This window comes from Notechis scutatus, chromosome 12 (genome assembly GCF_049901735.1).
Source record: "Notechis scutatus isolate UNSWTSFEM ecotype Mainland chromosome 12, rNotScu1.2, whole genome shotgun sequence".
NCBI classification, from domain to species: Eukaryota; Metazoa; Chordata; class Lepidosauria; order Squamata; family Elapidae; genus Notechis; species Notechis scutatus.
This window is the reverse complement of record NC_142020.1, coordinates 3,315,491-3,342,228: the sequence shown is the minus strand read 5'-3', so window position 1 is coordinate 3,342,228 and position 26,738 is coordinate 3,315,491. Positions and strand designations below refer to the sequence as shown.

Below are 26,738 nucleotides of genomic sequence, written 5' to 3'. Positions count from 1 at the left end.
TCCTTCCTTCCTTCCTTCCTTCCTTCCTTCCTTTCTTTCTTTCTTCGGAAGAAATATCCATCTGGTTCAGTTCCAAGTGGGGAGAAAGACATTGGAAATATGGAGGCTGATTGGAAAAATGGTTTATTGATGGACAGGACCACCTGGGCTTCAGGTCCTGGGCAGCTGACCACATGGGAGTGGGGAGTGAGTGTTATTTATACCCTCTCTTGGGCCTTGCCCTTGAGCTTTCTGTTCCTGTGGCAAGGGCATATGTTCTATTGGTTGCTGTCAGACTCATTTGGGGCTATGATCAAGGCTGATGATAATCTCTTAATTCCCCAGCACCAAAAAACACAACTGGTTTAGCTTTCCTACCTGACCCTTTGGGCTTTCTCCAGCAAATTCAGGATGGCATTTGAGCATCTCAGCAACCCCCTGGAGCAGGGTGGAGATAAACTGGGTGTAGAGATCCTTACCATGATCTGGGAGCAATTAGGGTTATTATTTGGGATGATTTGGGAATTGCAGAATTGGCAAATTTTCTAGGAGTTGATTACAATAATAGTTTGTTAACAGAGGGTTTTTGAATTCCAGTCTGGTCTTTCTCTGATTATTGTTTTAATACTTTTACGCTTTTTAATGTGTTCTTTATTGCTATTTCTGCTAACTATTTTGTTATTAATATAGTTTATAATGACAGGCGAACAATTTGTAAGTAGATTTAGTAGTCTAACAGTTTAAAATTCTTTTAGTCTGTTTCGCAAGGGGGGAAACTAACATTGTTATGGTATATTAAACAGCATTCAACTGGTATAAATGTTTGTTCTTTTTCTTTTAAAAACACTTTTTCTTTTAATGTTTTTTGTTGGGTCTTTTTTACTCTTTTGTCCTTTTTGAATATTTTGGCATTTTGTGTTTTAACCTTCTTCAAACAAACTAAAAATCTAAATTTTTAAAAAAAAGAGAGAGGCCTTTCTGTGGAAAAGGTTAACATATAAGTTCTGTCTGCATAATGAGTTCTGCAAAGCAACTGCAAAAGGATCTGCAAATGTTCTTTGTTTGCAAGGCTGACCCTGCTAATCGGGTGATGGCTGAATGTTTTCACCCCTTTGGACTAACAAAGACCTCTATGCTTTGCAGACTAAGGTTTATGCAACATGCTGACTTTTCAATTGTGCTTTAGAAATCAGGATAGCGGGGTTCACACACAATGTTGTATAAACAGAGGCACAGAATCAAGATCACATGAAGTATTAGTGCCGCTTTACAAAACGTAGTAAGGCCACACCTGGAATACCAATTTTGGTCACCACACTACAAAAAGGATGCTGAGACTTTGGAAAAAAGTTCAGAGAAGAGCAACTAAGATGATCAAAGGCCTGGAGACTAAAACACATGAAGAACAGTTGCAGGATTTGGGCTTGGCTAGTCTAGAGAAAAGAAGAATTAGGGGTGACATAATAGCAGTATTCCAGTATCTGAGGGGCTGCCACAAAGAAGTGGGGGTCAAATTATTCTCCAAAGCACTGGAAGGCTGGACAAGAAATTAATATTACTTTTATTTTTCTTATATGTATCCAGGTATTCATAACTATATTTTACTTATACCTATTATCTTGTAAGCAATTGACAAATGGTTGGAAACTGATCAAGAAAAGAAGCAACCTGGAATTAAGGAGAATTTTATTCTATTTTATTCTATTCAATTCTTAATTCTATTCTACTCCATTCCATTCCATTCCATTCTTAATTCTATTCTATTCTATTCCATTCCATTATTAATTCTACTCCATTCCATTCCATTCCATTCTTAATTCTATTCTACTCCATTCCATTCCATTCTTAATTCTATTCTATTCTATTCTATTCTATTCTATTCTATTCTATTCTATTCTATTCTATTCTATTCTATTCTATTCTATTCCATTCCATTCCATTCCATTCTTAATTCTATTCTACTCCATTCTATTCTATTCTATTCTATTCTATTCTATTCTATTCTATTCTATTCTATTCCATTCCATTCCATTCTTAATTCTATTCTATTCTATTCTATTCTATTCTATTCTATTCTATTCCATTCCATTCCTTTTCATTCTTAATTCTATTCTACTCCATTCCATTCCATTCCATTCTTAATTCTATTCTATTCTATTCTATTCCATTCTTAATTCTATTCTATTCTATTCTATTCTATTCTATTCTATTCTATTCTATTCTATTCTATTCTATTCCATTCCATTCCATTCCATTCCATTCTTTTCTGCAAGAAGCACGCTCTGTCCATGTGCAGAGGCCCTTTGAACGTGAGGTTTCCCAGTCTGGGCGTGCTTTGCTCCCCAACCCTTCCTCTGCCAACACCCCTCCACTCCTATAACTGAACCCGCAGCCGCTTCGCTTTGCGACCCCGAGCGCTCTAAGACAGGGATCTCCAACCTTGGCAACTTTAAGGCTTGTGGGCTTCCCCTCCCAGACTTCCTCAGCCAGCTTTCAATTCGGGGAGTCGAAGGGCACCAGTCTTAAAAGTTGCCAAGGTTGGAGAGCGCTGCTCCAAGAAGTTGTCCTCCGGCAACGTCCCCGGGCTTGAGCCTTTTGTCCATCGCCTCGGGGCGCCCTCTGCCGGCCGAGCCCGGGACCCCAAGGTGGGCTGGGCTTTTCCCTTGCAAGCTCCACCCCCTGGCGGAGGTTGAGGGAGGGGCGGACCTTGGACGGGGGAAAAAAGGGGGTGGGGACTCAACAGCTTCAGGAGCCGCCACCTCGGTCAAGGGAAGTCGGCGTTGACCCGGGAGCCCCTCGGACGAGGACTTGGTGAGCGGCCGGGGCTCCTTGCTGGCTGTCGGGGGTGGGTGGGGTGGGGGAGCTGTGGAGGAAAGAGGGAGGGGAAGGGGACAGGAAGGGGGGCGCTCCTTTGCTGGGAAGTAGGGCTCGGGATCCTTTTTTTTTTGCGGGCGGGGGGTTATGTCCAGGCAAACTTTCATAGATTTAACAGAGTTGGAAGGGACTTTAGAGGTCATCTAGTCCAAACCCTCCCCCCCCCTCGCCCAAGCAGGAGACCCTACACCATTTCTGACAAATGGCAGTCCAGTCTCTTGCAAGAACAAAGGGGAGGGGGGGGTAAAGAGCGAGGGGGAGGGGGACAAACTTGCGAGAGGAAGGGGAGGGGATAAACGGGGAGAGGGGAAGTTTGCCAAAGGGGAAAGCGGGGGGGAAGGGGAGGGAAGGGCAGGCTCCCAAGTTGGACGGACACCAAGCGTGGAGGGGCGCGGAGATCACGGAGGGTGAAGTGGCGGTGCTGGTGGGGGGGTTGAAATTCCTCGTGGGGGGGGGGATAGAATACAATGGAAGGGAAGGGAAGGAAATGAGAGCTGGAAGGGACCTTGGAGGTCTTCTACTCCAGCCCCCTGCTACAATAAACGGAACGCATAATTAATGTTGCGTGTAATAAACAGCAGCTAGAATCACATATGCACAAAATGGGAGAAACGAAAGTAGCCCTAACAGACGAGAAGGAGATAGATAGATAGATAGATAGATAGATAGATAGATAGATAGATAGATAGATAGATAGATAGATAGATAGATAGATGGATGGATGGATGGATGGATGGATGGATGGATGGTAGGTAGGTAGGTAGAGGTAGAGGTAGAGGTAGAGGTAGAGGTAGAGGTAGAGGTAGAGGTAGAGGTAGATATATTAGAATGTGCCGAATTGGACAGGTTAACGATGGAACTTAAAGAGGAAACTGAATACTGCTTAACTTTGGATGGGTTGTATAAATGGTTAAATAACAGGGATTAGTAACTTATTAACAAAAGAAGATTAACAAAATAGAAGTAAATACAGGTATATAGATATACGGAAGAATATATACTGTAAGCAGTTTCGCTATCGGACTGTAGGTGAATATAGAGTAAAACGTCTAGAGTGATAAGTTGTAACGAGTGTGAAAAAAACAAGAGTTATAATTGTGATATGAAATGTGAAAACAATAGTTACAATTATGATGTACAATACTATGTATTTAAAAGAGACTATACTGTATGACTATGAGAAAAATGGTTATAACCAGGGTGCATAATATGATGTATATTTTAAAAAGACTCGATAGAGCCAGTGTACTGACCTTGCAAAATTGGAAATGTGATGTATAATAAAGGAAAATGTACGATAGATGATAGATAGATAGATAGATAGATAGATAGATAGATAGATAGATAGATAGATAGATAGATAGATAGATAGATGGTAGGTAGAGGTAGAGGTAGAGGTAGAGGTAGAGGTAGATATATTAGAATGTGCCGAATTGGACAGGTTAACGATGGAACTTAAAGAGGAAACTGAATACTGCTTAACTTTGGATGGGTTGTATAAATGGTTAAATAACAGGGATTAGTAACTTATTAACAAAAGAAGATTAACAAAATAGAAGTAAATACAGGTATATAGATATACGGAAGAATATATACTGTAAGCAGTTTCGCTATCGGACTGTAGGTGAATATAGAGTAAAACGTCTAGAGTGATAAGTTGTAACGAGTGTGAAAAAAACAAGAGTTATAATTGTGATATGAAATATGAAAACAATAGTTACAATTATGATGTACAATACTATGTATTTAAAAGAGACTATACTGTATGACTATGAGAAAAATGGTTATAACCAGGGTGCATAATACGATGTATATTTTAAAAAGACTCGATATAGCCAGTGTACTGACCTTGCAAAATTGGAAATGTGATGTATAATAAAGGAAAATGTACGATAGATAGATAGATAGATAGATAGATAGATAGATAGATAGATAGATAGATAGATAGATAGATAGAGGAAGGAAGGAAGGAAGGAAGGAAGGAAGGAAGGAAGAAAGAAAGAAAGAAAGAAAGAAAGAAAGAAAGAAAGAAAGAAAGAAAGAAAGAAAGAAATTTCTCGGGGGGCTTTTGGGAGGCCCCCCCGGGCCTTGGCAAGGAGGGGCTCCGTACGCCCACTGGTTTTGTCCCCCACCACCCAAGTTCTCTTTTTGGGGGATGGGACCTGGCTAGCCAGGCTTCCTCTCCGCCGCCCCTCCAGGAGGAGAGGGGAAAAGGTGGGTTGGGGGGCAGTCTTGAGGTGGAGACCCCAGCTGGCTCTCTCAGGGGTCCCTGGCCTTGGGGCCCCCACCCAGATGCTTTGCAAGAGAGAGCACCATAAGGGGGTGCTGTGTGTGTGTGTGTGCTCCAAGGTTTATTCCTTTGCAGATGTCTAGCACAGGGGTCTCCAACCTTGGCCACTTTAAGAGTTGTGGACTTGAACTCCCAGAATTCCCCAGCCAGCTTTGCCCAGAGTTCCTTAGCCAGCTTTGTATTGAGCTTTGCTGGCTGGGGAATTCTGGGAGTTGAAGTCCACACGTCTTAAAGTGGCCAAGATTGGAGACCCCTGTGCTAGCAAGTCTCTTGGGCAGCCCTGAGGTCTGGCCACAACAACAGCCCTGCAAGGTAGGGATATATATGTGTGTGTGTGAGAGAGTGTGTGTGTGTGTAAAATATATATTAAGGTAGATTTGAAGCTGCTCTTCCCAGGACAGCAGGTCCCTTTCCTGCTATCCCAAACCGGCTAATAATAATTATCCATCATTACAGGTAGTCCTCCACTTATATTCCTTTAGTGACTATTCAAAGTTACAACACAGCTGAAAAAAAAGTGACCCCCCCCCCCCCCCTCAACATTTAACGCCTGTGCCAGCAATCCCCACGGTTTCAAGTCCAATCCATGTTTATTTACAAAGAGCAAGTTAAAAAACATTCCGGGAATATTCAGTTGAACATTCTAGAATAAAATAAGAAGCAACAAATGGGATCTATGTGAACATCACACTTTGAATTATAAACTTAGGAGAACAAGAGTTGGAAGGGACCCCGGAGGTCTTCTAGTCCAACCCCCAGCCTAGGCAGGAAACCCTACACCACTTCAGACAAATGGTTATCCAACAGTCTTTTTAAAAAACTTCCAGTGTTGGAGCATTCACAACTTTTGGCATCCAGTCTGTCAATTGCACAGGATCGAAATTTGGAATGCTGAGCAACCGGTTCACCTTTATGATGGCTGCAGAATCCCAGGGGTCACGTGATTCCCTTTGCGACTGACAAGCGAAGTCCAGGTGGCAGCCGGATTCACTTAACAACCGTGTTACTAGTTGAACAATTGCCGTGATTTCTTGACGGTGGCAAGAAAGGTTGTAAAACAGAAAAATTCACTTAGCAACAGAAATGTTGGGCTCACTTATCACAAGTCAAGGACTGCCTATATTATCCTTATATGTAATCATTATTAATAATAATAATCATATTAATTTTTTAGGCAGCAGTTACCATTATTTCATTATTTTAGGCAGCAGGTGCAAATCTCTAGACAAAGGACTTGATTCCCCCAAATGTTGGAAGTGCAATAAAGAAATTGGAACATATTACTACTTATGGTGGAATTGTAAGAAAGCCCAAACATATTGGCAGAAAATTCAGAAATGGATAGAAGAGATGTGCAAAATTAAAGTAGAATTCAGACCCGAAATTTTCCTATTGGGAATTAATGTGGGAAGATTAAATATAAGGATGTAATATACTTAATAATCCATATCACCACAGCTGCAAGGTTAGCTAATGCCCAAAGATGGAAAGGTAATGAAATGCCAGACGAGATGGAAAGAATTAGGAAAATTTGGATGTGCGCAGAAATGGATAAATTAACTCAAGAATTAAAAAAATAAGACCGAATCTGATTATTATAAAATTTGGGAGAAGTTTTACCACGGGTTGAAAAAAGGAAGGAACAAGAATATCAAAGATGACTAAAGCTTATGTATATATGTAAATTTGTATTGTTTTCTGCATTTATTATTTAATGATGTAAAACAATCATGCTTCCTGCCTCCCAGTTTGCCCAGCGCTTGGCAAAACCTGCTGAGCTTTTTATTTAGGGCAGGTCTGCCCAACCTTGGCAGCATTTAAGCCCCGTGGACTTCAACTCCCAGAATTCCCCTGCCAGCATGGAATTCTGGAAGTTGAAGTCCACAGGTCTTAAAAGTGGCCAAGGTTGAACAGACCAGGTTTACAAGCCTCTTCCTCTCCCGGTGAGGCTCCAAGCAGCCTTGCCCCCACCCCTTCTACAAAGTCCAAATAGGCTCCCTTGGAAAGAAACTGGGGGGGGGATTTCAAACAGGAAACCCCCAGAGACAAAGCCCCAGCTCTTCTTCCAAGGCGCCTTATAGACCTGGGGGAGGAGATTTATTTATTTATTTATTTATTTATTTATTTATTTATTTATTTATTTATTTATTTATTTTGATTTGTCAATCGCTTACAAGATAATAGGTATAAGTATATACATAGTTATGAATAACCCTACAGACCTTTTAGGAAAGGGGTGAGGTCAATAGTAGACAGTCTAAGATTAAAGTTTTTGGGGTTTGGGGAGGAAACCACAGAGTCAGGTAGAGTATTCCAGACATTGACCACTCTGTTGCTGAAGTCGTATTTTCTGCAATCAAGTTTGGTGCGATTAACCTTGAGTTTGTATCTGTTGTGTGCTCTTGTGTTGTTATGGTTGAAGCTGAAGTATTCATTGACAGGTAGGACATTGCAATGTATGATTTTATATACCATACTTAGATCAAACCGAAGACGGTGTAATTCAAAGTTTTCTAGGTCTAGAATTTCAAGTCTGGTGGCATAAGGTATTCTGCAACGAGTAGAGGAGTGGACAACTCTTCTTGTGAAATATTTCTGGACTTTCTCAACTGTGCTAATATGAGATATGTAATGTGGGTTCCAGACTGATGAGCTGTATTCGAGTATTGGTCTAGCAAATGTTTTGTATGCTCTAGTTATTAGTGTAATATTACCAGAGAAAAAGCTATGTAAGATTAGGTTAACAACTCTTAAAGCCTTTTTGGCTATGTAGTTACAGTGGGCTCTAGCACTTAGGTCATTAGAGATGAGTACTCCAAGATCCTTGACAGAGTTTGGATCATCAACAAGGGCTTGACTATTCAGCTTGTATTTTATTTTCTAATTTTTTTGCCAGTATGTAAGACAGAGCATTTATTTGTTGAGATTTGAAGTTGCCATTTGATTGACCATTCTGATACATAGTCAAGGTCTTTTTGAAGGGTAGCAGTATTGTCAGTGGTGTTGAATAGCTTTACATCGTCAGCGAAGAGAATGCAGTTGCTCTTAATATGATCACAGAGGTCATTTATGTAGAGTATGAAGAGAGTTGGTCCTAGAACACTGCCTTGGGGGACACCACTGTTGACAGGTACAGAATTTGATAGGACGCTCCCAATTTTGAACATTTGTTGTCTGTTTGACAGGAATGTTTCTATCCAGTTATGCAGGTGTCAAGAGATACCATATTTTAGTTTTTAGTAGTAGTTTGTTGTGTACCACTGAATCAAAGGCTTTACAGAAGTCTATGTAGATTGCATCTATTGCTTTGCCCTGATCGAGTTGTGTAAGTCCATATGTTTTTGCAGTGTAAGAGTTGCAGATTACAGGATAGTTTTTTCCTGAAACCAAATTGTTTATTAGAGAGTTGTTTGTCTCTAAGTGTGGGATAATGGATTGGTTAATAATTGATTCCAGGTGACGCAGCATAAAGAGATTGGGTCTGTAATTTTCAACTAGGCTGGGGTCTCCCTTTTTGAAGATGGGGATGACCATGGCTTATGACCATAGGTTAGGCAAGGAGCTGGTCCTGAAAGATTTTTCAAAGATTATGCTTAGAGGTTCGGCTATGGCAATAGATAGCTTTTTTAAGAAGTAGGCACATATTCCGTCCGGTCCAATAGATAGAGATGGTTTTAGATTGCGTAGTGCTTTTTCAACATTGTCTTCTGTAAAATTGATATGTATTAGATCATTGTTGTTATCTGTGGTTTGGCCATTGCTGTTTAATATTGAGCCAAAGAATGTGTTAAAGATGTTGGCTTTAATGGTGTCGTCGTTGCAGTCTTTACCATTAGGTCCTATCAGGGGTGGGATGGACCTTGAGTCTTTTAGTTTGTTGTTTACAAAATTGTAAAAAGCGCGGGTGGAATTGGTGCGTAGAAGGTTTTCTTCTTGTTTAATGTGATATGTGCATTCAGTCTTTATCTGGTGGCATAAATTTTTGTATCAGCTTTTGAAGTTGGCAACTTGACCAGATTTGTTTTTCCATCAGAGTGATCTCTTTTTGGATTGAAGTTTCCTTATTGTTATGGGTAATCTGTTTTTTTGCGGGGGGGCCGGGAATTGTTGTTGGTACATATAGTTTGATTACTCTTTTGACTTCAAGTAAAAATATGTTGTAAAGATCTTCAACAGTATTGCATCCAGTGAATAGAAATTACCAATCAAAGGATGAGAGATCGTTGTCTATAAGATCATAGTTGCCTTTTTTGAAGTTATAATTGGGGATTACGTCATTGTGATGATTTTTGTGTGGGTGTATGTTGAGACAAAAGTCAATCATATTGTGGTCACTGTTGGAAAAGGGTTCTTTAGTTTGTATTCCATAAATTAAATTCAAACTATTGCAGAAGATGAGATCGAGGCAGTTGTTAAGTCTAGTATTGTTGGTTACTAGTTGTTCCAGTCCCAGATTTGTTACTGCATTGTAGAAGGTTGCATGTGTGGGTTCAGTTGTACATTCATTTAGGATCCAGTCAAAATGAGGTAGATTGAAGTCACCAAGAAAGATAAAAGCGTGTGGGCAGGATGTTGCCCATGTTAGTAGTGAATTTAGCTTGTTTACATGTTCGATGTCATAATCAGGTGCTCTGCAACATAGTTAGAATCGAAGTGTGATATTTAAGAATAGTTCACAGATGATGGTCTCAGGAAGAGCAAGCTCCTGGGTAACTTGGATGTTTTTTAGATGTAAGGACTTTTTATAGAAGATCGCAACACCACCTCCTCTACGGATTTCACGATCTGATCGGTAAACATGATAGTCTCTTACTGTGGTAATGGAGTCAGGGAGAGATGCGTTGAGCCATGTTTCACAGACAAATATGATGTCGAATTTAGCCATATTTAGTAAGAGGAGAAATTCAGGTACTTTATTCACAAGGCTTCTTGCATTGAGTAGCTTGCATTTAAAGCCAGCAGTAGTTGGAATCGAGGTAGTTAGGGGTGTGCGTGCCTAGTCTTGGGTGTAGGGAAGTTGGCTTTTCAGCTGGCAGACAAGTTGCTTTTTAAGGGGCAGGGGTTTCCCCTGCCCTTTTTTTTCTTGTCTGGCTGTCTGGTCTGGTTCCATGCATTGGGGGGGGGTGTGGAATGGGACTGGGGGCACCGGGGGGGGGGTCTTCTGGATTGCAGCTGGCAGATGGAGGGGGTGGAGTTGCAATGGCTGCGTGGAGGAATAATGCAGGAACTTGGCTTGGCTTGTCTGTGGGAGGAAAAGGACGAGGCCCGCCTTTCCTTCCCTCGCCAACTTTCTTCCTCCCCAGAAGTTTATTATCTGGGGCTTGGTGTTATTTTGGTGCATCGGAATTTTAACATTTGCCTGCCTGGAATGGCACAGCTTAGAGAGGGCTGTAAAGCACTGGGAAGTGGTATATAAATCTAAATGCTATTTCTATTACTGTTCCATTCCATTGCATTGTATTCCATATTTTCCAATCTATTCCATTCCATTCTGTTCCATTCTATTCTATTCCATTCTATTCTTTTCCATTGCATTCCATATTTTCTATTCTATTCTATTCTAGTCTAGTCTAGTCTATTCTATTCTATTCTATTCTATTCTATTCTATTCCATTCCATTCCATTCCATTCTATTCTGTTCCATTCTATTCCATTCCATTCCATTCCACCCCCTATTCCCTATTGTAATTATACTTTTGTAAAATTTGATTCAATTCTTTATTCCATTCTCTATTTTTCCCTATCTACATCGATATGATAATCAAAAACTTGTTGGGTGGAGAGCAGAGCAGGGTGGGGGGGAGGCAAAGTCTGCCATCAGTCTAACGTCCACTTCCAACGGGGCTCTGGAGACATGAAAGCAGACATGGGAATCCTGCTTGCTACTCTTTAAAGCAGCCATTTCTTTTCCAGCAGGAAAAGAGGTAGCTGCTTTAAACCGCCACAGATGGACCTTTGCCTAAATGATTTTGCCTTATGCTTGGAAACCTCCGTGGCTTCCCCAATTTCTGCAACAACCTTGAGTCCAGGACTAACTTAGTCAAGTTTGCAAGAAGTTTGCAGACTGGAGGGAGGTATGAGGGAGAAGAGAGAGCTTGCCAGAGATTTGCTGTAGAGTAGTTTTTTTAAAAAAATGTAGTTAATATATAACTATAATTCTTTCTTTCCTAGAAAGGATATAAGGATAGTTAGCAAAGACCATTTTTTTCTTACTCCTTTTGAATTGTCACTTTTTTCAGTGCCATTGTAACTTTGAATGGTCACTAAATGAATGATTGCAAGTCGAGGATTACCTATATGGAGAATTTACATTATAGCTATAAAGATATATAGTTGAACTTATACTACACTGCAGTATAACTAGCTGGGGAATTCTGGGAGTTGAAGTCCATACATCTTAAAGTTGGCAAGTTTGAGAAATACTGGTATACAGTTTATTTGCATTTTACAAGGTATGTAATATAATGCAGGGTATTGCACATCAGGCATCAAGCTCTAGCTTGTTGAATGAAGCAAGAAAATCTGGGAGAAAGAGTTAGAGCTCTTTCTCGTAACAGTTTTTACAAACTGTAAAAAGGAAGAGAGGAAGAGTAAACCTTTGGTCTCGCTGACTAACCCAAATTGAATCTTGCAACATTATCCTGGGAGACTTATATTTCCCTTCATTTGTGAGTTTTTGTGTTCTTATTACTATCATTAGTAAACTGTTTGCACCAGTTTTCAGCATATAACTTTCAAAATTAACTTTTTAAAAATTCATAATTAAATTTCAGATCAAATTCTTTATGCAGCTCAGCAAAGCCGACTAAATAAAACGGACTAAACAACACCTGCAAAGTGGAGCTACAAAACAGAACACGCAAATTAAAATAAGGCATACAAGATTAACGTATACGCGTACACCCACACAAACACACATCGTATCATACTTGCACGGACTTTGCAATCATTAATATAAGAGCTTTGCAAGCTGCAAAACACCATTTGCAGCCAAGCAATAATGACAGGCAGTGAACCAGATTGACAGCAACTGAGAGTTTGCTCAAAAGAAGCTGTTTTAAGAAAATTTACTTAAGAGATTGAATCTTTTGTTGAGCGTTTAATGCAGTTGGCCACTGAGAAGGCCCAGTCGCCAGTTGGAAATAGCAGTGTTCAGGTCTGTCTACTCCTGGCTGATCTTAGGCTTACAAAATATGTGACCTAGAAGGGATCTTACAGATCATCTAGTCTAACCCGCTGCTCTCTGCCAGAAGCCTTTCTTGGGAGGGGGGCCAACTAACCCCTGTTTGATATTCTCCAGAAAACAGAGTCATCCCTGGTACTCCTGACTCATTGTTCAACGTTTTAAAGCTCTTTTTTATCCTTTTTATTTGTTTGATTGTTCAATTTTCTCTTCTAACAGGAGGTTCAAGATGTATTTGACATGAGCTGAGTATCATTAAATATGTCTTAATTGTCAGGTTCTTTGATTCGTTGCTGATGAATCATTGATGGCGTCTTTCTCCCAAAAGGCAGACAGCAGAGCCAGGGTTGTTTTGATGGAAAGAGGACCAAAACTTAGATTTTGGGAGCCGTGTTGTAGGTTATGGGAATTGCATTTTCCTGCAAGTAGAAAGCAAGCCTCTCAGGACAGCTCTGCCTTCCTGGGAAATGATGGAAGAAACTGTGAATGGGAACCAGGAGAATCTTTAACCTCTCTGGAGAGCTACGGTGTTCTGACCTGGGCTTCCCTCATCCCAATAAAACCCCTTTTATTTAGTTTAAAGTGAATTCCTCTCTAGCAAAATCACGGCCAACAGACCTTTATCAGGCTTGGAGAGCTGCCCGGCCAATATCTTCCAAACGTCACTCTGTAGCAGACAATACTTGGCAAGAAGACAGGAACAGATCTTCACCCTAATGAAATGAACTAATAGTCTCCTGCAAACACCACTCCCCTTTCACCCCTCTTTTATTCCCTATGGGAGGGGCCATTCACTGTCCAACTGTGGCTTTACTCCCAAGTCGCCCCTTGTTCCTTAGCTGTTCCCTTCGTCTGACAGTTCTGTGCATGCGCACATTGGGAACAGGCTCCAGCTATTCTTCTGCCCCACTGATCTCCAACTCGGAAGGCAGCTGATAACTATCAGACGGCCCTGGCCCCACCTCTGCCTCTGATGCAGAGCCCTTGTTAGAGCCTTCCCCAGACTCCAGGACTGGACCATGTTCCTCCTCAACTTCCTCGCTGTCCGAGTCTGCCGACAGCTCTGGTGGGCCATAACATACAGTTGCCCAGTCTTGCCTGAAATCAGATTGTTCAGCCCTGGCCTGCCGGAACCAGACAGTTGGGAAATGACTGGGAAATCGAAAAGAGGGATAGTGAGGTTAAGAAACACAAAACTCGAGCCTTGTCATTTCTGCTGTGACCTGCACGGTTGACATTTCCTTCTTTCTTGAACGGCCCCCCCCAAATTGAAATTGAAGGGTGGAGCTTGGAGATGAGAAGATCGGAGTATTAAATTAGGACCTGCCCAATAGGCCAGGCTGCCCCATGCTTCAGGTGGCATTCAGCGATACAAAGAACAGGATTACCTTATCCCAACATGGAAGAAGGATCTGGGCTTGTTTGTGAAGCTTATATACTTTCCCAAAACTGGGACAACTTACAAAGCTGTCCCTCGGTTTAATTCTCACAACATAGAACATAATATTCTAGGGCTGGAAGGGACCTTAGAGGTCTTCTAGTCCAACCCCCTGGATTAAGACATCATACCATCCTGGTCAACTGGTTGTCCAGGCTATTTTTGAAAGCTTGCTTGCTTGATCATCCCAAAGGTGCTTTTTCAGGAGGCAACTGGACTTTCTTTAGCTTAAAAGTCTCTAGAGATTCTCAGTCATCCCCAGATCATGCTTGTCCCAAAGGTGGTACAGGCTTTTAGCTGTACAATTTGGGATGAACACCCTTGGAATGGTGTGGGAGGATTAATGGATTTCCAGAGGGAAAAATTGCGGATTATGGGAACCAGGAGCACCACTCAGGCGACCCTGAGGACACAGATAAACCTCCAAGTGGCCTCAATGACCCTCTTAAAGGATGCAAATGACCAGTTGCCTGGAATAGAATAGAAATCCTTCCATTCCTCACCATCCAGTCAGATCTGAAGAAGCTTCTTGGAGGAGAAGCGAAACATCTTCAAAAGAAAAAATGAGGAAGTCCAGTTGCCTCCTGAAAAAGCCCCTTTGGGACATCCATGACCTGGATGAGGGAGAATCTCTACAGACTTTTAGCTATGAAATTTGGGATGAACACCCTTGGAATGGTGTGGGGGTAGGAATGGATTTCCAGAGGAAAAATTGTAAACTACAGGAACCAGGAGCACTGACCCCCAGGATGCAGGTAAACCTCCAAGTGGCCTCAACGACCCTCTCAAAGGATGCAAATGACCAGCTGTCTGCAAGGAATATAAATCCTTCCATTCCTCACTGTCCTGTCAGAGCTGAAGAAGCTTCTTGGATGAGAAGTGAAATGTCTTCAAAAGAAAAAGCAAGAAAGTCCAGTTGCCTCCTGAAAAAGCACTTTTGGGACAACCATGACCTGGATGAGGGAGAATCTCTCCAGACTTCCTTGCTTGATGAACTTCCCAGTTGAGGGAGATGTGAGCTGGGCCCCCACATATCTAATTCAGTACTTCAACTGCTCTAGCCGTACGTATTTAATCTGTACTTACCATCTGTGTATCTGTTCCCCATTCTGGCTGGAGAATTCTGGGAATTGAAGTCCACACATCTTAAAGTAGCCAACGTTGAAAAACATATAATGGTCCCAATGTTGGCAGCTTTAAGATGCGTGGACTTCAACTGATATAAACTATATCTTACCTATATCATTTGTATCTGTCTATAGCTAATCTAAGGGATGTGGTGGCTAAGATGCTGAGCTTGTCGATCAGAGAGGTCAGCAGTTCGGCGGTTCGAATCCCTAGTGCCGCGTGACAGAGTGAGCTCCTGTTACTTGTCCCAGCTTCTGCCAACCTAGCAGTTTGAAAGCACATAAAAAATGCAAGTAGAAAAATAGGGACCCCTTTGGTGGGAAGAAGGGAACAGCGTTCAGCATTTAGTCCTGCCGGCCACATGACCACGGAGTTGTCTTCGGACAGCGCTGGCTCTTCGGCTTTGTAATGGAGATGAGCAACGCTCCCTAGAGCCGGAAATAACTGGCACATCTATGCGAGGGAAACCTTTACCTTTACCTTATATCTAATCTATACCTATCATCTCTATATCTCTGTATCCATATCTATATTTTTCTTTTCCCTGTGTTGTAGATATTAAAAGTGCTGGACTGGAGCAAAAAGCAAAACCACGGTTTGTTGAACAAGCTATTGATTGCACATCACACTTAGCCATAAACCAGGATTTATAAGCCACATATCACCCTTCACCGCAAACACTGCAAAACACTCATATCACTAGTGTAAACTTTGCAATGCAGATCTCGCTCCAACATGTTTGTTTTTTGTTACTGAAAAGAAGAGGGAAAAATGGAAAGCCAACAAAAATGCAAAGCCAGACTGTGGTTTAATAAGCCATCATTATGCCATGACTTTAACTGATGGCTGAAGCTGTTGTAATAGCCTTGTTTTCTCCTCTTTTTCCGGAGAGAGGTTGATGCCAGCATTTGTAGGCTGCTATTTCAGTTCATCAGATAAATAAAGTGGGCGGTGGAATCATTTAACAACGGAATTGTATCCCTTCATGTAATTGATGCCTCCTGCAGCTCTGCCGCCGCCAGATTCTTATTGATTTAAAATAAAATGCTTGAACTTCATGGAAAGATCAACATTTTTGTTCAGAGGTGCCCATGTTTTGTCCTGACTCAAACTCTGGATTTTTTTGTTTTTACTAGAGATCGTGAGCAGTGTCAGCAAGCAGAATAACCTGCTTAAAATAATTTGTTCCGTTTAGTTGGTTGTCATTATTTTTCAAAGTGTAACTAAAACACTTAGGGATTGAAGGGCTCACCCACAATTTAAACAACTTGTTTATTTAAATACCTGTTGTTTTTCTTCCTGGCAGAAAACAATTATAACAATTCCTTTCCCAACAATTATAAACCAGCACAATTAAGGAGGTAGAATCAAATTGCTCTCCTTTTGTTTTTTTAAACATGCGATTAAGCTTTTTGCTCTTATGGTTAGGCAATATGCTGGGGGGTGGGAGGAAACCCAAGAAAATGTTGGGTGAAAATTCTTCAAAGTAAAGAAAAAATAATAATTTCTTTATTTCCTATATTTTTCTGTACTCATTTGTGTTGGAAAAATTCCTAATCTCTTCATTCCCCCAACTTCATGCAGGGTAAAATCTGGAGTTCTGTTGTCATTTTTGTGACTCAGCCTGTTTTCTTTGGGGGGGGGGGAATGGAGTTCAAGAAGCTAAATTCCGGTGTCAGTTTCTCTGCAATTTCCTTTTCCATTGCCGAGGGATAGATTGCAACATAAATTTGAGCCTGGAAGGAGCGGAAGATGGCGGTGCCTGTCAGTATTTCCATGACAAAACTCTGCTCTTGGTTGCGCAGAAACCGATGGTTTGCCAAAAATCCCAGGAGGATTTGCAAGGCACACCTGCCTTCCCTTGCCTTGCTGTTGGGCCGTCTTCTGGGAAGATTTGAGACCAGGGCCCCTCAAACTTGGCAACCTTAAGACTTGTGGAAGTCCACAAGTCTTAAAGCTGCTAAGGTTGGAGAGCCCTGGACTAGATGACCTAAAGATCCCTTCCAACTCTGTTAATCTGTTTTTCTCATCTTTCTTTTTGGTGGTTTGGAAAATAGTTTGACTCCTCCCCTCATCTTTTTGGGAGCCCCTTAGATATTGGAACACTGTTATCATGTCTTCCCCTGGTCCTTTCCCCCCCACCAGACTAGACATACCCACCTCCTGCAACCATCCTTCATATGTTTTAGCCTCCAGCCCCCTAATCATCTTCGTTGCTCTTCTCTGCACTTTCCAGAGTCTCAAGAATGAACGGGTGGCTCCATCACTTGAGGTTTTCAAGAAGAGAGTGGACAACCCTTTTTCTGGGATTGTGTAAGGGACTTCCTGCCTTGAGCAGGGGGTAGCAGTAGAAGACCTCCAAGGACCTTCCAGAGCTATGATTCTAGTGCTCATCTTGGCTTAAGAGGTTCAATAAAATCTAGAATCAGAGAGAAGCCCTCTGCTTAAAACGGGTGCACATATCGTTTTAGACCTATCTCTTCAACCAATTCTGCTTGGTTGTATTTTTCCCCCGTTAAATAAACACGTGAAAGGTTTCCTGTTTTAATAGGCCGCTTCCCCCCCCCAGGTACAGCCTCCGCTACAGACCCAGTATTATTGTATGTTTGTTTCCTGGCACGCCTCTTCCTCCCGTGGTGTGATATGTCAAGCTCATTTACTCACCACAAGGTTTATAAGAGCGGTCGGGTGCAGATTTGCCTACCAGCCAGGGTGCTTCCTGAATCTTCAATCAGGCTGGCTCTTTTCCGTTCTCCTCTTTATGCTCCTGCTAGCACTGATAGAAAGACTGAAATTCGTCTCCCTGCAAGTAGAAAGCTAGCCGAGCAAGGAGAAGAAACAGGAGGGGTTATTTTTCCCTGTAAGTGTTTTACTTGAGAGCGCCGTATGTGTGTAATCGGTCGGTTTCAGAGGTGGTATTCAGCCGGTTTGGACCAGTTCTGGAGAACCGGTAGCAGAAATTTTGAGTAGTTCGGAGAACCGGCCAATCCCACCTCTGACTGGCCCCACCAACCCCATCTATCCTCTGCCTCCCATTGAGTCCCAGATGATCGGCTGGATCTTCTTTGTTTGCCTTGCAGAGGAGAACAGGCCTGGAAAGCAGGTTAGTGGGGTGGGGAGGGAAGGGGTTTTTTGCAGTATCCTTCCTCTGCCACGCCCACCAAGCCCCACCACGCCACGCCCACAGAACTGGTAGTATAAAATTTCTGAATCCCACCACTGGCTCTGTTTGCAATGTGTTTTTCAGGCAAACAAAATTGTTTGCCTAAAACACACATTGTGCAATTTATGTTCCAAAATAAAACAGCATCCTCCACCTTAAGTTTGAGATGAAACCGTCTGTTGTGACAGTTCGTTCGGCTGTTTCAAGAGATCCGGCAGCGGAAATTGTACTGAAAGGAGATGGGGTGGAAACTTGGCAGGCAATAATGCAAATGACATAGGGGTTATTTTTTTTCTTTTCTTTCATTCTTCAATAAGACCCTCTCTTATTGTGCAGGCTGCCATTTGCTACACCTGCAAAGTCAGGGGTTCCAGAAAGCTTGAGATCCTATCCTAGAGAGGGCCAATACAGGTAGTCCTCGACTTGTCAGGGCTCCGACATCATGAGTCTCTAGCTGCATCTCTCAGAGTTTAAAAAAAAAAAAAAACACCACAAGATTTATTGGGAGTGGACATGCCGGCACTACCTGGGTGCCGCCGACTCTGAGACACATCATTCATTTCCCCCTTGATCCTGGGCTTCCCCCCACCACCCCCTGGATGCATATTCTCCAATGGGACACTTCCATAGCCAAGAGTCATCAATCATGCACTCCAGTAATAATCTTGCATGCCAGAAGCTTCGGCTGCCTAGCCACTATCTATGGAAGCATTTAAGAAATGCACTACTTCCCCAACTCTCTTTCTGCTGTCAACTCTAAAAGACCAGTGAAATATTTTTGAGTTGACACAACTTACAACAGTTCATTTAGTGACCATTCCAAGCAGACCATTCAAAGCATAGCTGGCTGGAGAATTCTGGGAGCTGAAGTCCACAAGTTGCCAAGTTTGGGGACCCCTGATGCAAAGTTCCGACGGCACTGGAAAAAAAGTGACTTCTGACTGTTTCTCACACTTACAACCATTGCAGCATCCCCAAGGTCACCTGATCAAATTTCAGATGCTGGACAACTGACTCAGACTTACAACGGATGTGATGTACGGGGGGGAGGTCATGTGATCCCTTTTGCCACCTTCTGAGAAGCAAAGTCTATGGGGAAGCCAGATTCATTTAACAACTGCAGTGATTCACTTAACAACAGTGGCAAGAAAGGCCATAAAATGGAGCAGAAGTCACTTAACAAATGTCTCCCTTAGCAACATACATTTTGGGCTCTATTGTGATTGTAAGTTGAGCACTAGAGAGTGGACTGGAGGCTGAAACATATAAAGAACAGTTACAGGAACTGGGCCTGGCTAGTCTAGTGAAGAGAAGGACCAGGGGAGGCAGGATAGCCGTCTTTCAATATTTGAGGGGTTGCCACAGAGAGGATGAGGGGGTCAAGCTGTTTTCTAAGGCCAGACAAAGAATAATGGATGGAAACTTAACAAGGAGAGATTCAACCTGGAAATAAGGAGAAAATTTCTGAGTGAGAACAATCACAGGAGCTGCCTTCGGAAGTTGTGGGAACTTCATCCCTGGAGGCTTTCAAGAAGAGACTGGACTGCCATTTGTCAGAAATGGTGTAGGGTCTGCATGGGGGGGGTTGGACTAGATGACCTACAAGGTCCCTTCCAACTCTGTTAATCTGTTAAATCTCTTAAACTACCTGTATTTTCCCTCCTGAAAATAAAATGGAAAATTCCCGCATTGCCACCTGTCTCTCCTTCCTTTCTTCTTTTGACTTACTGAGATGCCATGGAAAACATTACGTCAATCATGGGTTTCTGTATACATAATGGGGAGAATGGAGAGGGCGGAACACTTTTCCTTTGTGTGGATTTGACATGTTCTGATTGTCTTGACATGTTCAGTTTTACACAGGTTTTTCCCCCTCCTAAGGATCCTGGATAGAATCTTACCTCTGTATGTTGCTTTTTGAAGGAATGGCTTCCATATCAACTACAGGGAGTCCTCAACGTAGGGCCACAATTGAGCCCAAATTTGTCGTTGCTAACCAAGACAGTTGTTGAGTTTTGCCCCAGTGTATGACTGGTTAAGTGACTCTGGCAACTCCTAGAATTCTCCAGCCAGCATGGAGGCCTTAACTTTTCTTGCCATTAAAATTCATTTTGTAATATAAAACAATAAACACTAACATGCCTGGCTGAGGAATTCTAGGTGTTGGAAGTGCACAAGTCTTAAAAGTTGCCAAGTTTGGAGACCTCTGGATTAAACCATCCATGTTGTTGGCTGGAGAATTCTGGGAATTGAAGTTCACACATCTGTCAATCATCCCAACTTGGTCAGTTAGAAAAAAAAAAAGGCTCACAGTCTCACTTTACTAAAGCCAAGTGGTTGCAAAAGAAGCAAAGCCGGATCTGAGTTTTTCGCGCCCAAAGGGTAACTTTTCTCTTGTTCCCATCTTCCCCACCTAATAAATTATTTGGGTAACATTCCTGGTCTTCCATGGACTGAAATTTCAAAATGTGACCTTGGATCGACCGGTGGCTCTCGTGGAAAGGTCTGGTGCTTAGTTTTGATTCTTCTCATGCTAACTCTCCCCTTATCCCACCCCACCAATCTCTCCCCTCCCCATTGAGTAACAGGCAATGCATGATGTGGCAGGATGGCGGTCCTGACAACATGTTAAAAGTGGCCAGGTTGAGAAATACTGACGTTACATCTCCCCCAAGTGGTTGATTCGTTCCCTAAATAACAATATACTTATATACCGCTTTATTGTGCTTTTACAGCCCTCTTTGAGTAGTTTGCAGAGTCAGCCTCTTGCCCCCCCCCCCAAACAATCTGGGTCCTCATTTGACCCACCTCGGAAGGATGGAAGGCTGAATCAACTTTGAACCAGTCAGGATCGAACTGCTGGCAGTTGGCAGAGTTAGCCTGCAATACTACATTCTAACCACTGTGCACCATGGATGGATTGTTGCCCCCAACAATCTGGCTCCTCATTTGACCCACCTCGGAAGGATGGAAGGCTGAGCCAACCTTGAGCCTGGTGGGATTCGGTCTGCCAAATTGCAATAGGAGTAGCTTGCAGTACTGCACTCTAACCACTGTGCACTGTGCACCATGGATGGATGGATGGATGGATGGATGGATGGATGGAAGGAAGGAAGGAAGGAAGGAAGGAAGGAAGGAAGGAAGGGCAATAGCACTTATATACCGCTTCACAGTGCTTTTACAGCCCTCTCTAAGCGCTTTACAGAGTCAGCCTCTTGCCCCCAAACAATCTGGGTCCTCATTTGACCCACCTCGGAAGGATGGAAGGCTGGGCCAACCTTGAACCAGTCAAGATCGAACTGCTGGCAGTCGGTAGAGTTAGCCTGCAATACTGCATTCTAACCACTGTGCACCATGGATGGATGGATGGATGGATGGATGGATGGATGGATGGATGGATGGAAGGAAGGAAGGAAGGAAGGAAGGAAGGAAGGAAGGAAGGAAGGGCAATAGCACTTATATACCGCTTCACAGTGCTTTTACAGCCCTCTCTAAGCGCTTTACAGAGTCAGCCTCTTGCCCCCCAAACAATCTGGGTCCTCATTTGACCCACCTCGGAAGGATGGAAGGCTGGGCCAACCTTGAACCAGTCAAGATCGAACTGCTGGCAGTCGGTAGAGTTAGCCTGCAATACTGCATTCTAACCACTGTGCACCATGGATGGATGGATGGATGGATGGATGGATGGATGGATGGATGGATGGATGGATGGAAGGAAGGAAGGAAGGAAGGAAGGAAGGAAGGAAGGAAGGGCAATAGCACTTATATACCGCTTCACAGTGCTTTTACAGCCCTCTCTAAGCGCTTTACAGAGTCAGCCTCTTGCCCCCAAACAATCTGGGTCCTCATTTGACCCACCTCGGAAGGATGGAAGGCTGGGCCAACCTTGAACCAGTCAAGATCGAACTGCTGGCAGTCGGTAGAGTTAGCCTGCAATACTGCATTCTAACCACTGTGCACCATGGATGGATGGATGGATGGATGGATGGATGGATGGATGGAAGGAAGGAACCCCATCCCACTAACCTGCTTTCCAGCTCTGTTCTCCTGTGCAGGGCAACCAAAGGAGACCCAGCCGATCAGCTGGGACTCGATGGGAGGCAGAGAAGAGATGGGGTTGGCGGGGCCAGTCAGAGGCGGGATTTGCCGGTTCTCCAAAACCACTCAAAATTTCCGCTGCTGGGTTCTGGAGACCACCACTGCCCTAACGTGTTTTCTTCTTTCTTTTTTAGCTTCTCACCAGCCGTGTCCAAAATGTCTTCAGAGTCAACTTCAACCCACCAACGGTCTCCACCTCCCAGGGCTCTCCGTCTGCCCGAAGGCCGCCGGACCAGAGACCGTTCTCCTTCCCCTATGAGAGCTTATCTGATCCCAAGCCCACTTCCGACTCGCAGGAACCGCACGTTTTCAGCGTGAGTATGGAGGCGAGGAGGTGAGACCCTGGCTGGGGAGGAAGGAGAAGGCGTCTCGGAGTCCTTCCCCATTGTGAAATAGTGCAGTTTGTCAGAATTTGGGGCTCCAACTCGATCCGGAGGGCTGCACAAGAATAAATAAAAATGAAATCCAGACAGCGTTGAGGAAAAAAGAAATATATATTTCAAAAAGCAGTTTGCCTTTAGGGGCAGCTGTAGAGAAGTGGGGCACGGCGGCAGGCTTTTAGGTATGTATTCTTGTGACCAAGCAGTTCCTCTGGGAGACCTAATTTAATGAACTCTTACTTGTGAGTGCAGACCTTCTCCTTTGATATGTGGATTAGGCAATGGTGGGATTCTACCAGTTTCCCGAGTGGTTCGGTGATTGCGCACTTCGCACAGCTTCCCAATCAGCTGGGAGGATAAAGAACAGAAAAGCGCAGAGCATCCATCGGAGCCTTTCCAAGACTCCAGGACTGGCCCACGTTCCTCCCCAACCTCCTCATTGTCCTGGCAGCTGGCAGGCCACAACCCCTGTATTATTTATACAACATCTTGCCAAAAATATTGAAATACACCCCCCCATTTTTAAAGAGAAACGTATTATCCTGAATTCCCAACTGCTTGGAATTTAACATGTTCGCAATAAAGATGATTTTTTTTTCATGAACTAACAATAGCAAAAGAATAATCTTTAAGAGATGGAAAAATGCTGTAATTCCAAATATAAAGGATTGATTTTCAGAGATGGGTGATTTTTGCCATTTTTGGGAACTTTATATGTTTGGTTAATTTAAAAAAAAAGTCACATGATCTCTCCGTTTGGAAAAAGATTCATGAACAAGCTTGGTTAATGTTGAAAGATTAATTTTTCTTTTTAAAGGCTTACAAAATCGGGTGAATTTGGGAAGTAATTGTAATTACAGTTTCAAAGTTTGCTTTACGCATTTTCTTGTGTAATGATAAGTTGTCTACTTTTATATTATTTTAGGTATTTGAAAATGAATTAATAAAACCTAGTTTTGGGTGGGAGGGGCATGCTTTTTCAACCGGTGTGTGTGTGTGTGTCTATTTTGTGTCTAGCAGATGCCCTTGTGGGTGGGGCATTTGGGATATGACATCACAAAACGGGTGTGGTTAAAATTGGCAGAGAGTTTGAAGGGTCAGTGGAGAACAGATAGGAAGGGGTGTGACCAACAGTTGGCTTTGATGCCCACCGAGTTCCATGTTCTTCCTGAAATGTTTCAAATGTAGACCACAAATCCTGGTCCACCTAACTCAATGCTCTTGAAGAGAAGGAATCAGAAGGCAATGGCTGGCTGGAGAACTCTGGGAGTTTTGAAGTCCACATGCCCACAGTGGCCAAGGTAGAAAAACAAGATGTTTTGCACCATTTGGATTGGTCCAAACGAAAGCCTCACCTTATGACCAACCTATAACCGTAGTTATGATTCATTTGCTAGTGCTCCAAAAGGGATTTGCACCCACCAGTAACTATGACATCAGCCCAAGTGAGAAGCACACATGACTCAGCCACCGGTGGTGGTGTCACAATTGCATCCAGGCCAGAAGCTCAAAAGTTGTGCAAGGGAGGGAGGTGGTGAGCAGGAGGGAAGGAGAAGGACATGGGAGCCAAGCTGTTCCCAGCTTCTTCCACTCCTGGTTGGTAGGAAGGGTGGGCAACCACCCTGGCATCTCCATGGCATCAGAACCACTTCGGTCCAGCAAGTCAAGGTGAGAGAGAACCTCGGAACTCTCAGCAAGGTGTAGCCACAAGTATGAGCAAGAATTTGTAACTCAAAGCTCCCCCTGGTTTCCCCCCTTAATCAGTGGAACAACTAGCCACTAGAAGTTGTGGGTGCTTCATCACTGGAGGTTTTTAAGAAGACTTTGGACAGCCTGTTGTCTGAAATGGCATAAGGTCTTCTGCTTCAGCTGGGGGTTGGACTAGAAGACCTCCAGGGTCCCCATTCAGCTCTATTCCTGAATTGGAATTTTTGAGTTCCTAAGAAATTTTTCAGTTCCTAAGAGTCCCTTCCAGCTCTGTTATTCTGTTAATTCTGAATGATGAGTCAACAGTTGCCTTCCAGATTCTGATTCATTTTTTTCAAGCTGCTTTGAGTTAGGACAGGTGGACCAGAATTTCTGTTCTGGTCCACCTGTCCACCATGTTCTTCCTGAAATGTCTCAAACATGGACCAGAAAATTCTGGTCCACATTTGAGACATTTCAGGAAGAATATGAAACTCAGGGGGCCTCAAAGCCAGATGTTAAATGAACAAGGATTTACTGGACAATTGATTCTGGGTTTCCCCCCTGTTTTCTGATCTTAATGTCTAGCCTTATATTTAATGTAATTTTTTTTTAAAGATTGCAATAACGTTTGCAGGCCTTTCTTCACATTTCTGTACTGTGTTCATGCTCAAGTTTTATTTATTTATTAACTTATTAAGCAATTTTATAGAACTGTCCAACTCCTGGGCAGTAACTCTGGGTACTGTACAACATTAAAACCCACTGTTAAAAGTCCACAATTTAAAACCCGCCACACCTCTTTACTTCTGGTTTCCATTAAAAACCACCCCAGAGCAGACAAACTTAACAAACATGGTGTTCAGTTAATGACCGCTATAAAGAAGGTTGCAAAATGACCAACAGGACTGGTGACTGTAACTGCCATTCTCAGTGTATAGTCGTAAGTTGAGAATGTATGGATTGGTTTTGTGATAGAACACATCCTTGCTCTTCTATAATTGCCATCCATGCAAACCCCCTTATAAAAGTCCATGTTTCTGCCTTAAAAACCCCAAATCTTTTTTCAGTCTAACCTTATCTGGAACAAGCTTCTTGTATCGTTCAGTATACAAAATCTGACTTCTGACCCGTTTTTAGTATTCTTCCTCCTTTGGTATTTCACGAGAAGAGTCCTCCATTCCTCTGCTCGCAATAGAATACCTTATGTCACCAGGCTTGAAATTTTGGACCTGGACAACCTAGAACTACGCTGCCGACAATCTGACCTAAGCTTAGTACACAAAATTGTCTGCTATAACGTCCTAACTGTGAACGACAACTTCAACTTCAACCACAATAACACAATGGCAAACAATAGATACAGACTCAAAGTAAACCACTCCAAACTCGATTGCAGAAAATACAACTTCAGCAACAGAGTGGTCAATGCCTGGAACTCACTCCCTGACTCAGTTATTACATCCTCAAACCCCAAAACTTTAACCTTAAACTTTGACCCTCACTCCATTCCTAAGAGGTCTGTAAGGGGGCGTGCATAAGCGCATCAGCGCGTCTATCGTCCCCGTCCTACTGTTCCCATTTATTTGTAGTCGTTTATTATGTATATACTTATACCTGTTTATACTTATATGTTTATATGTTATGTTCATACTTATACTTGTTTTCTCATACATGCTCAACAAACTAAATAAAATAAAATAAATTCCATCCTTGGCTAAATCCTGCAGAACACTCTCTCTCTCTCTCTCTCTCTCTCTCTCTCTCTCTCTCTCTCTCTCTCTCTCCCTCCCTCCCTCCCTCCCTCCCTCCCTTTATTTATTTCATTTGCCTATGGGCCATATCAACGTACAGGTTCAAACACATATTACCATATCCTTCTAATCATTGACTCCATTCCTGTCTCTCTTTTAATCTTCATGGTTTCTGAGATCCAGCAGGCCTCCTCCGTTTTCAAGCCCAAGGATCAGATGCTCGGCTTTTAAAAACAATTCCTCAGATATTTAGGAAGGCAGCTTCTGCCCTTGCAAAACCCACTGAATGGGAATGGCTTTTATTATGTAAAACTAAAGCTAAATTTTGCAGAGCAGAAGTCTTACATGTGGTAGGAAGCCTTGCCAGTTTAGAACAAAACGAGGGTGTTAGAACCTCCTTTAAACAGAATGTGGTCTCCCCAACCCAAACGGATTGCTGTTTTCTGATGTTCTGAACAAGTTCATCTTTTTTTTCCGTAGGACAACACGAGCCGCTGAAGGACCCACCTACAGTGGGGTGTGTAAATGTTTCTGCCGATCCAAGGGCCACGGCTTTATCACGCCTGGTGATGGAGGCCCAGAGATCTTCGTCCATATTTCTGAGTAAGCAAACCTCCTTTTGGAAACAGGGTGCTAGTCCTCTTGCTTTCTGGTGGTTGCAGAATTCAAAATACAAGTAGCCTTCAACTTTAGAGGTAAAGGAGTCCTGCGGATTTTACTCAGTTGTTGCCAACTACAGGGAACAGTCAGGGGTGGGATTCTACC

At 42.8% G+C, this 26,738-nt stretch overlaps 1 protein-coding gene across 5 annotated transcripts in view; it reads left to right on the top strand.

Moving 5' to 3' along the window:
• The first annotated feature begins 2,668 nt into the window (after positions 1-2,668).
• Positions 2,669-26,738, top strand: part of CARHSP1 (calcium regulated heat stable protein 1) — a 28,741-nt gene continuing 4,671 nt past the window's right edge. The window contains exons 1-3 of one of the 5 annotated variants that reach the window (XM_026689182.2): positions 2,669-2,790; positions 22,288-22,467; positions 26,454-26,576. In XM_026689182.2, coding sequence (XP_026544967.1) covers positions 22,310-22,467; positions 26,454-26,576 — 281 coding nt within the window. In that variant the 5' untranslated portion in view covers positions 2,669-2,790; positions 22,288-22,309. The other 4 variants (XM_087973155.1, XM_087973153.1, XM_087973154.1 and 1 more) reach the window with 4 other exon arrangements.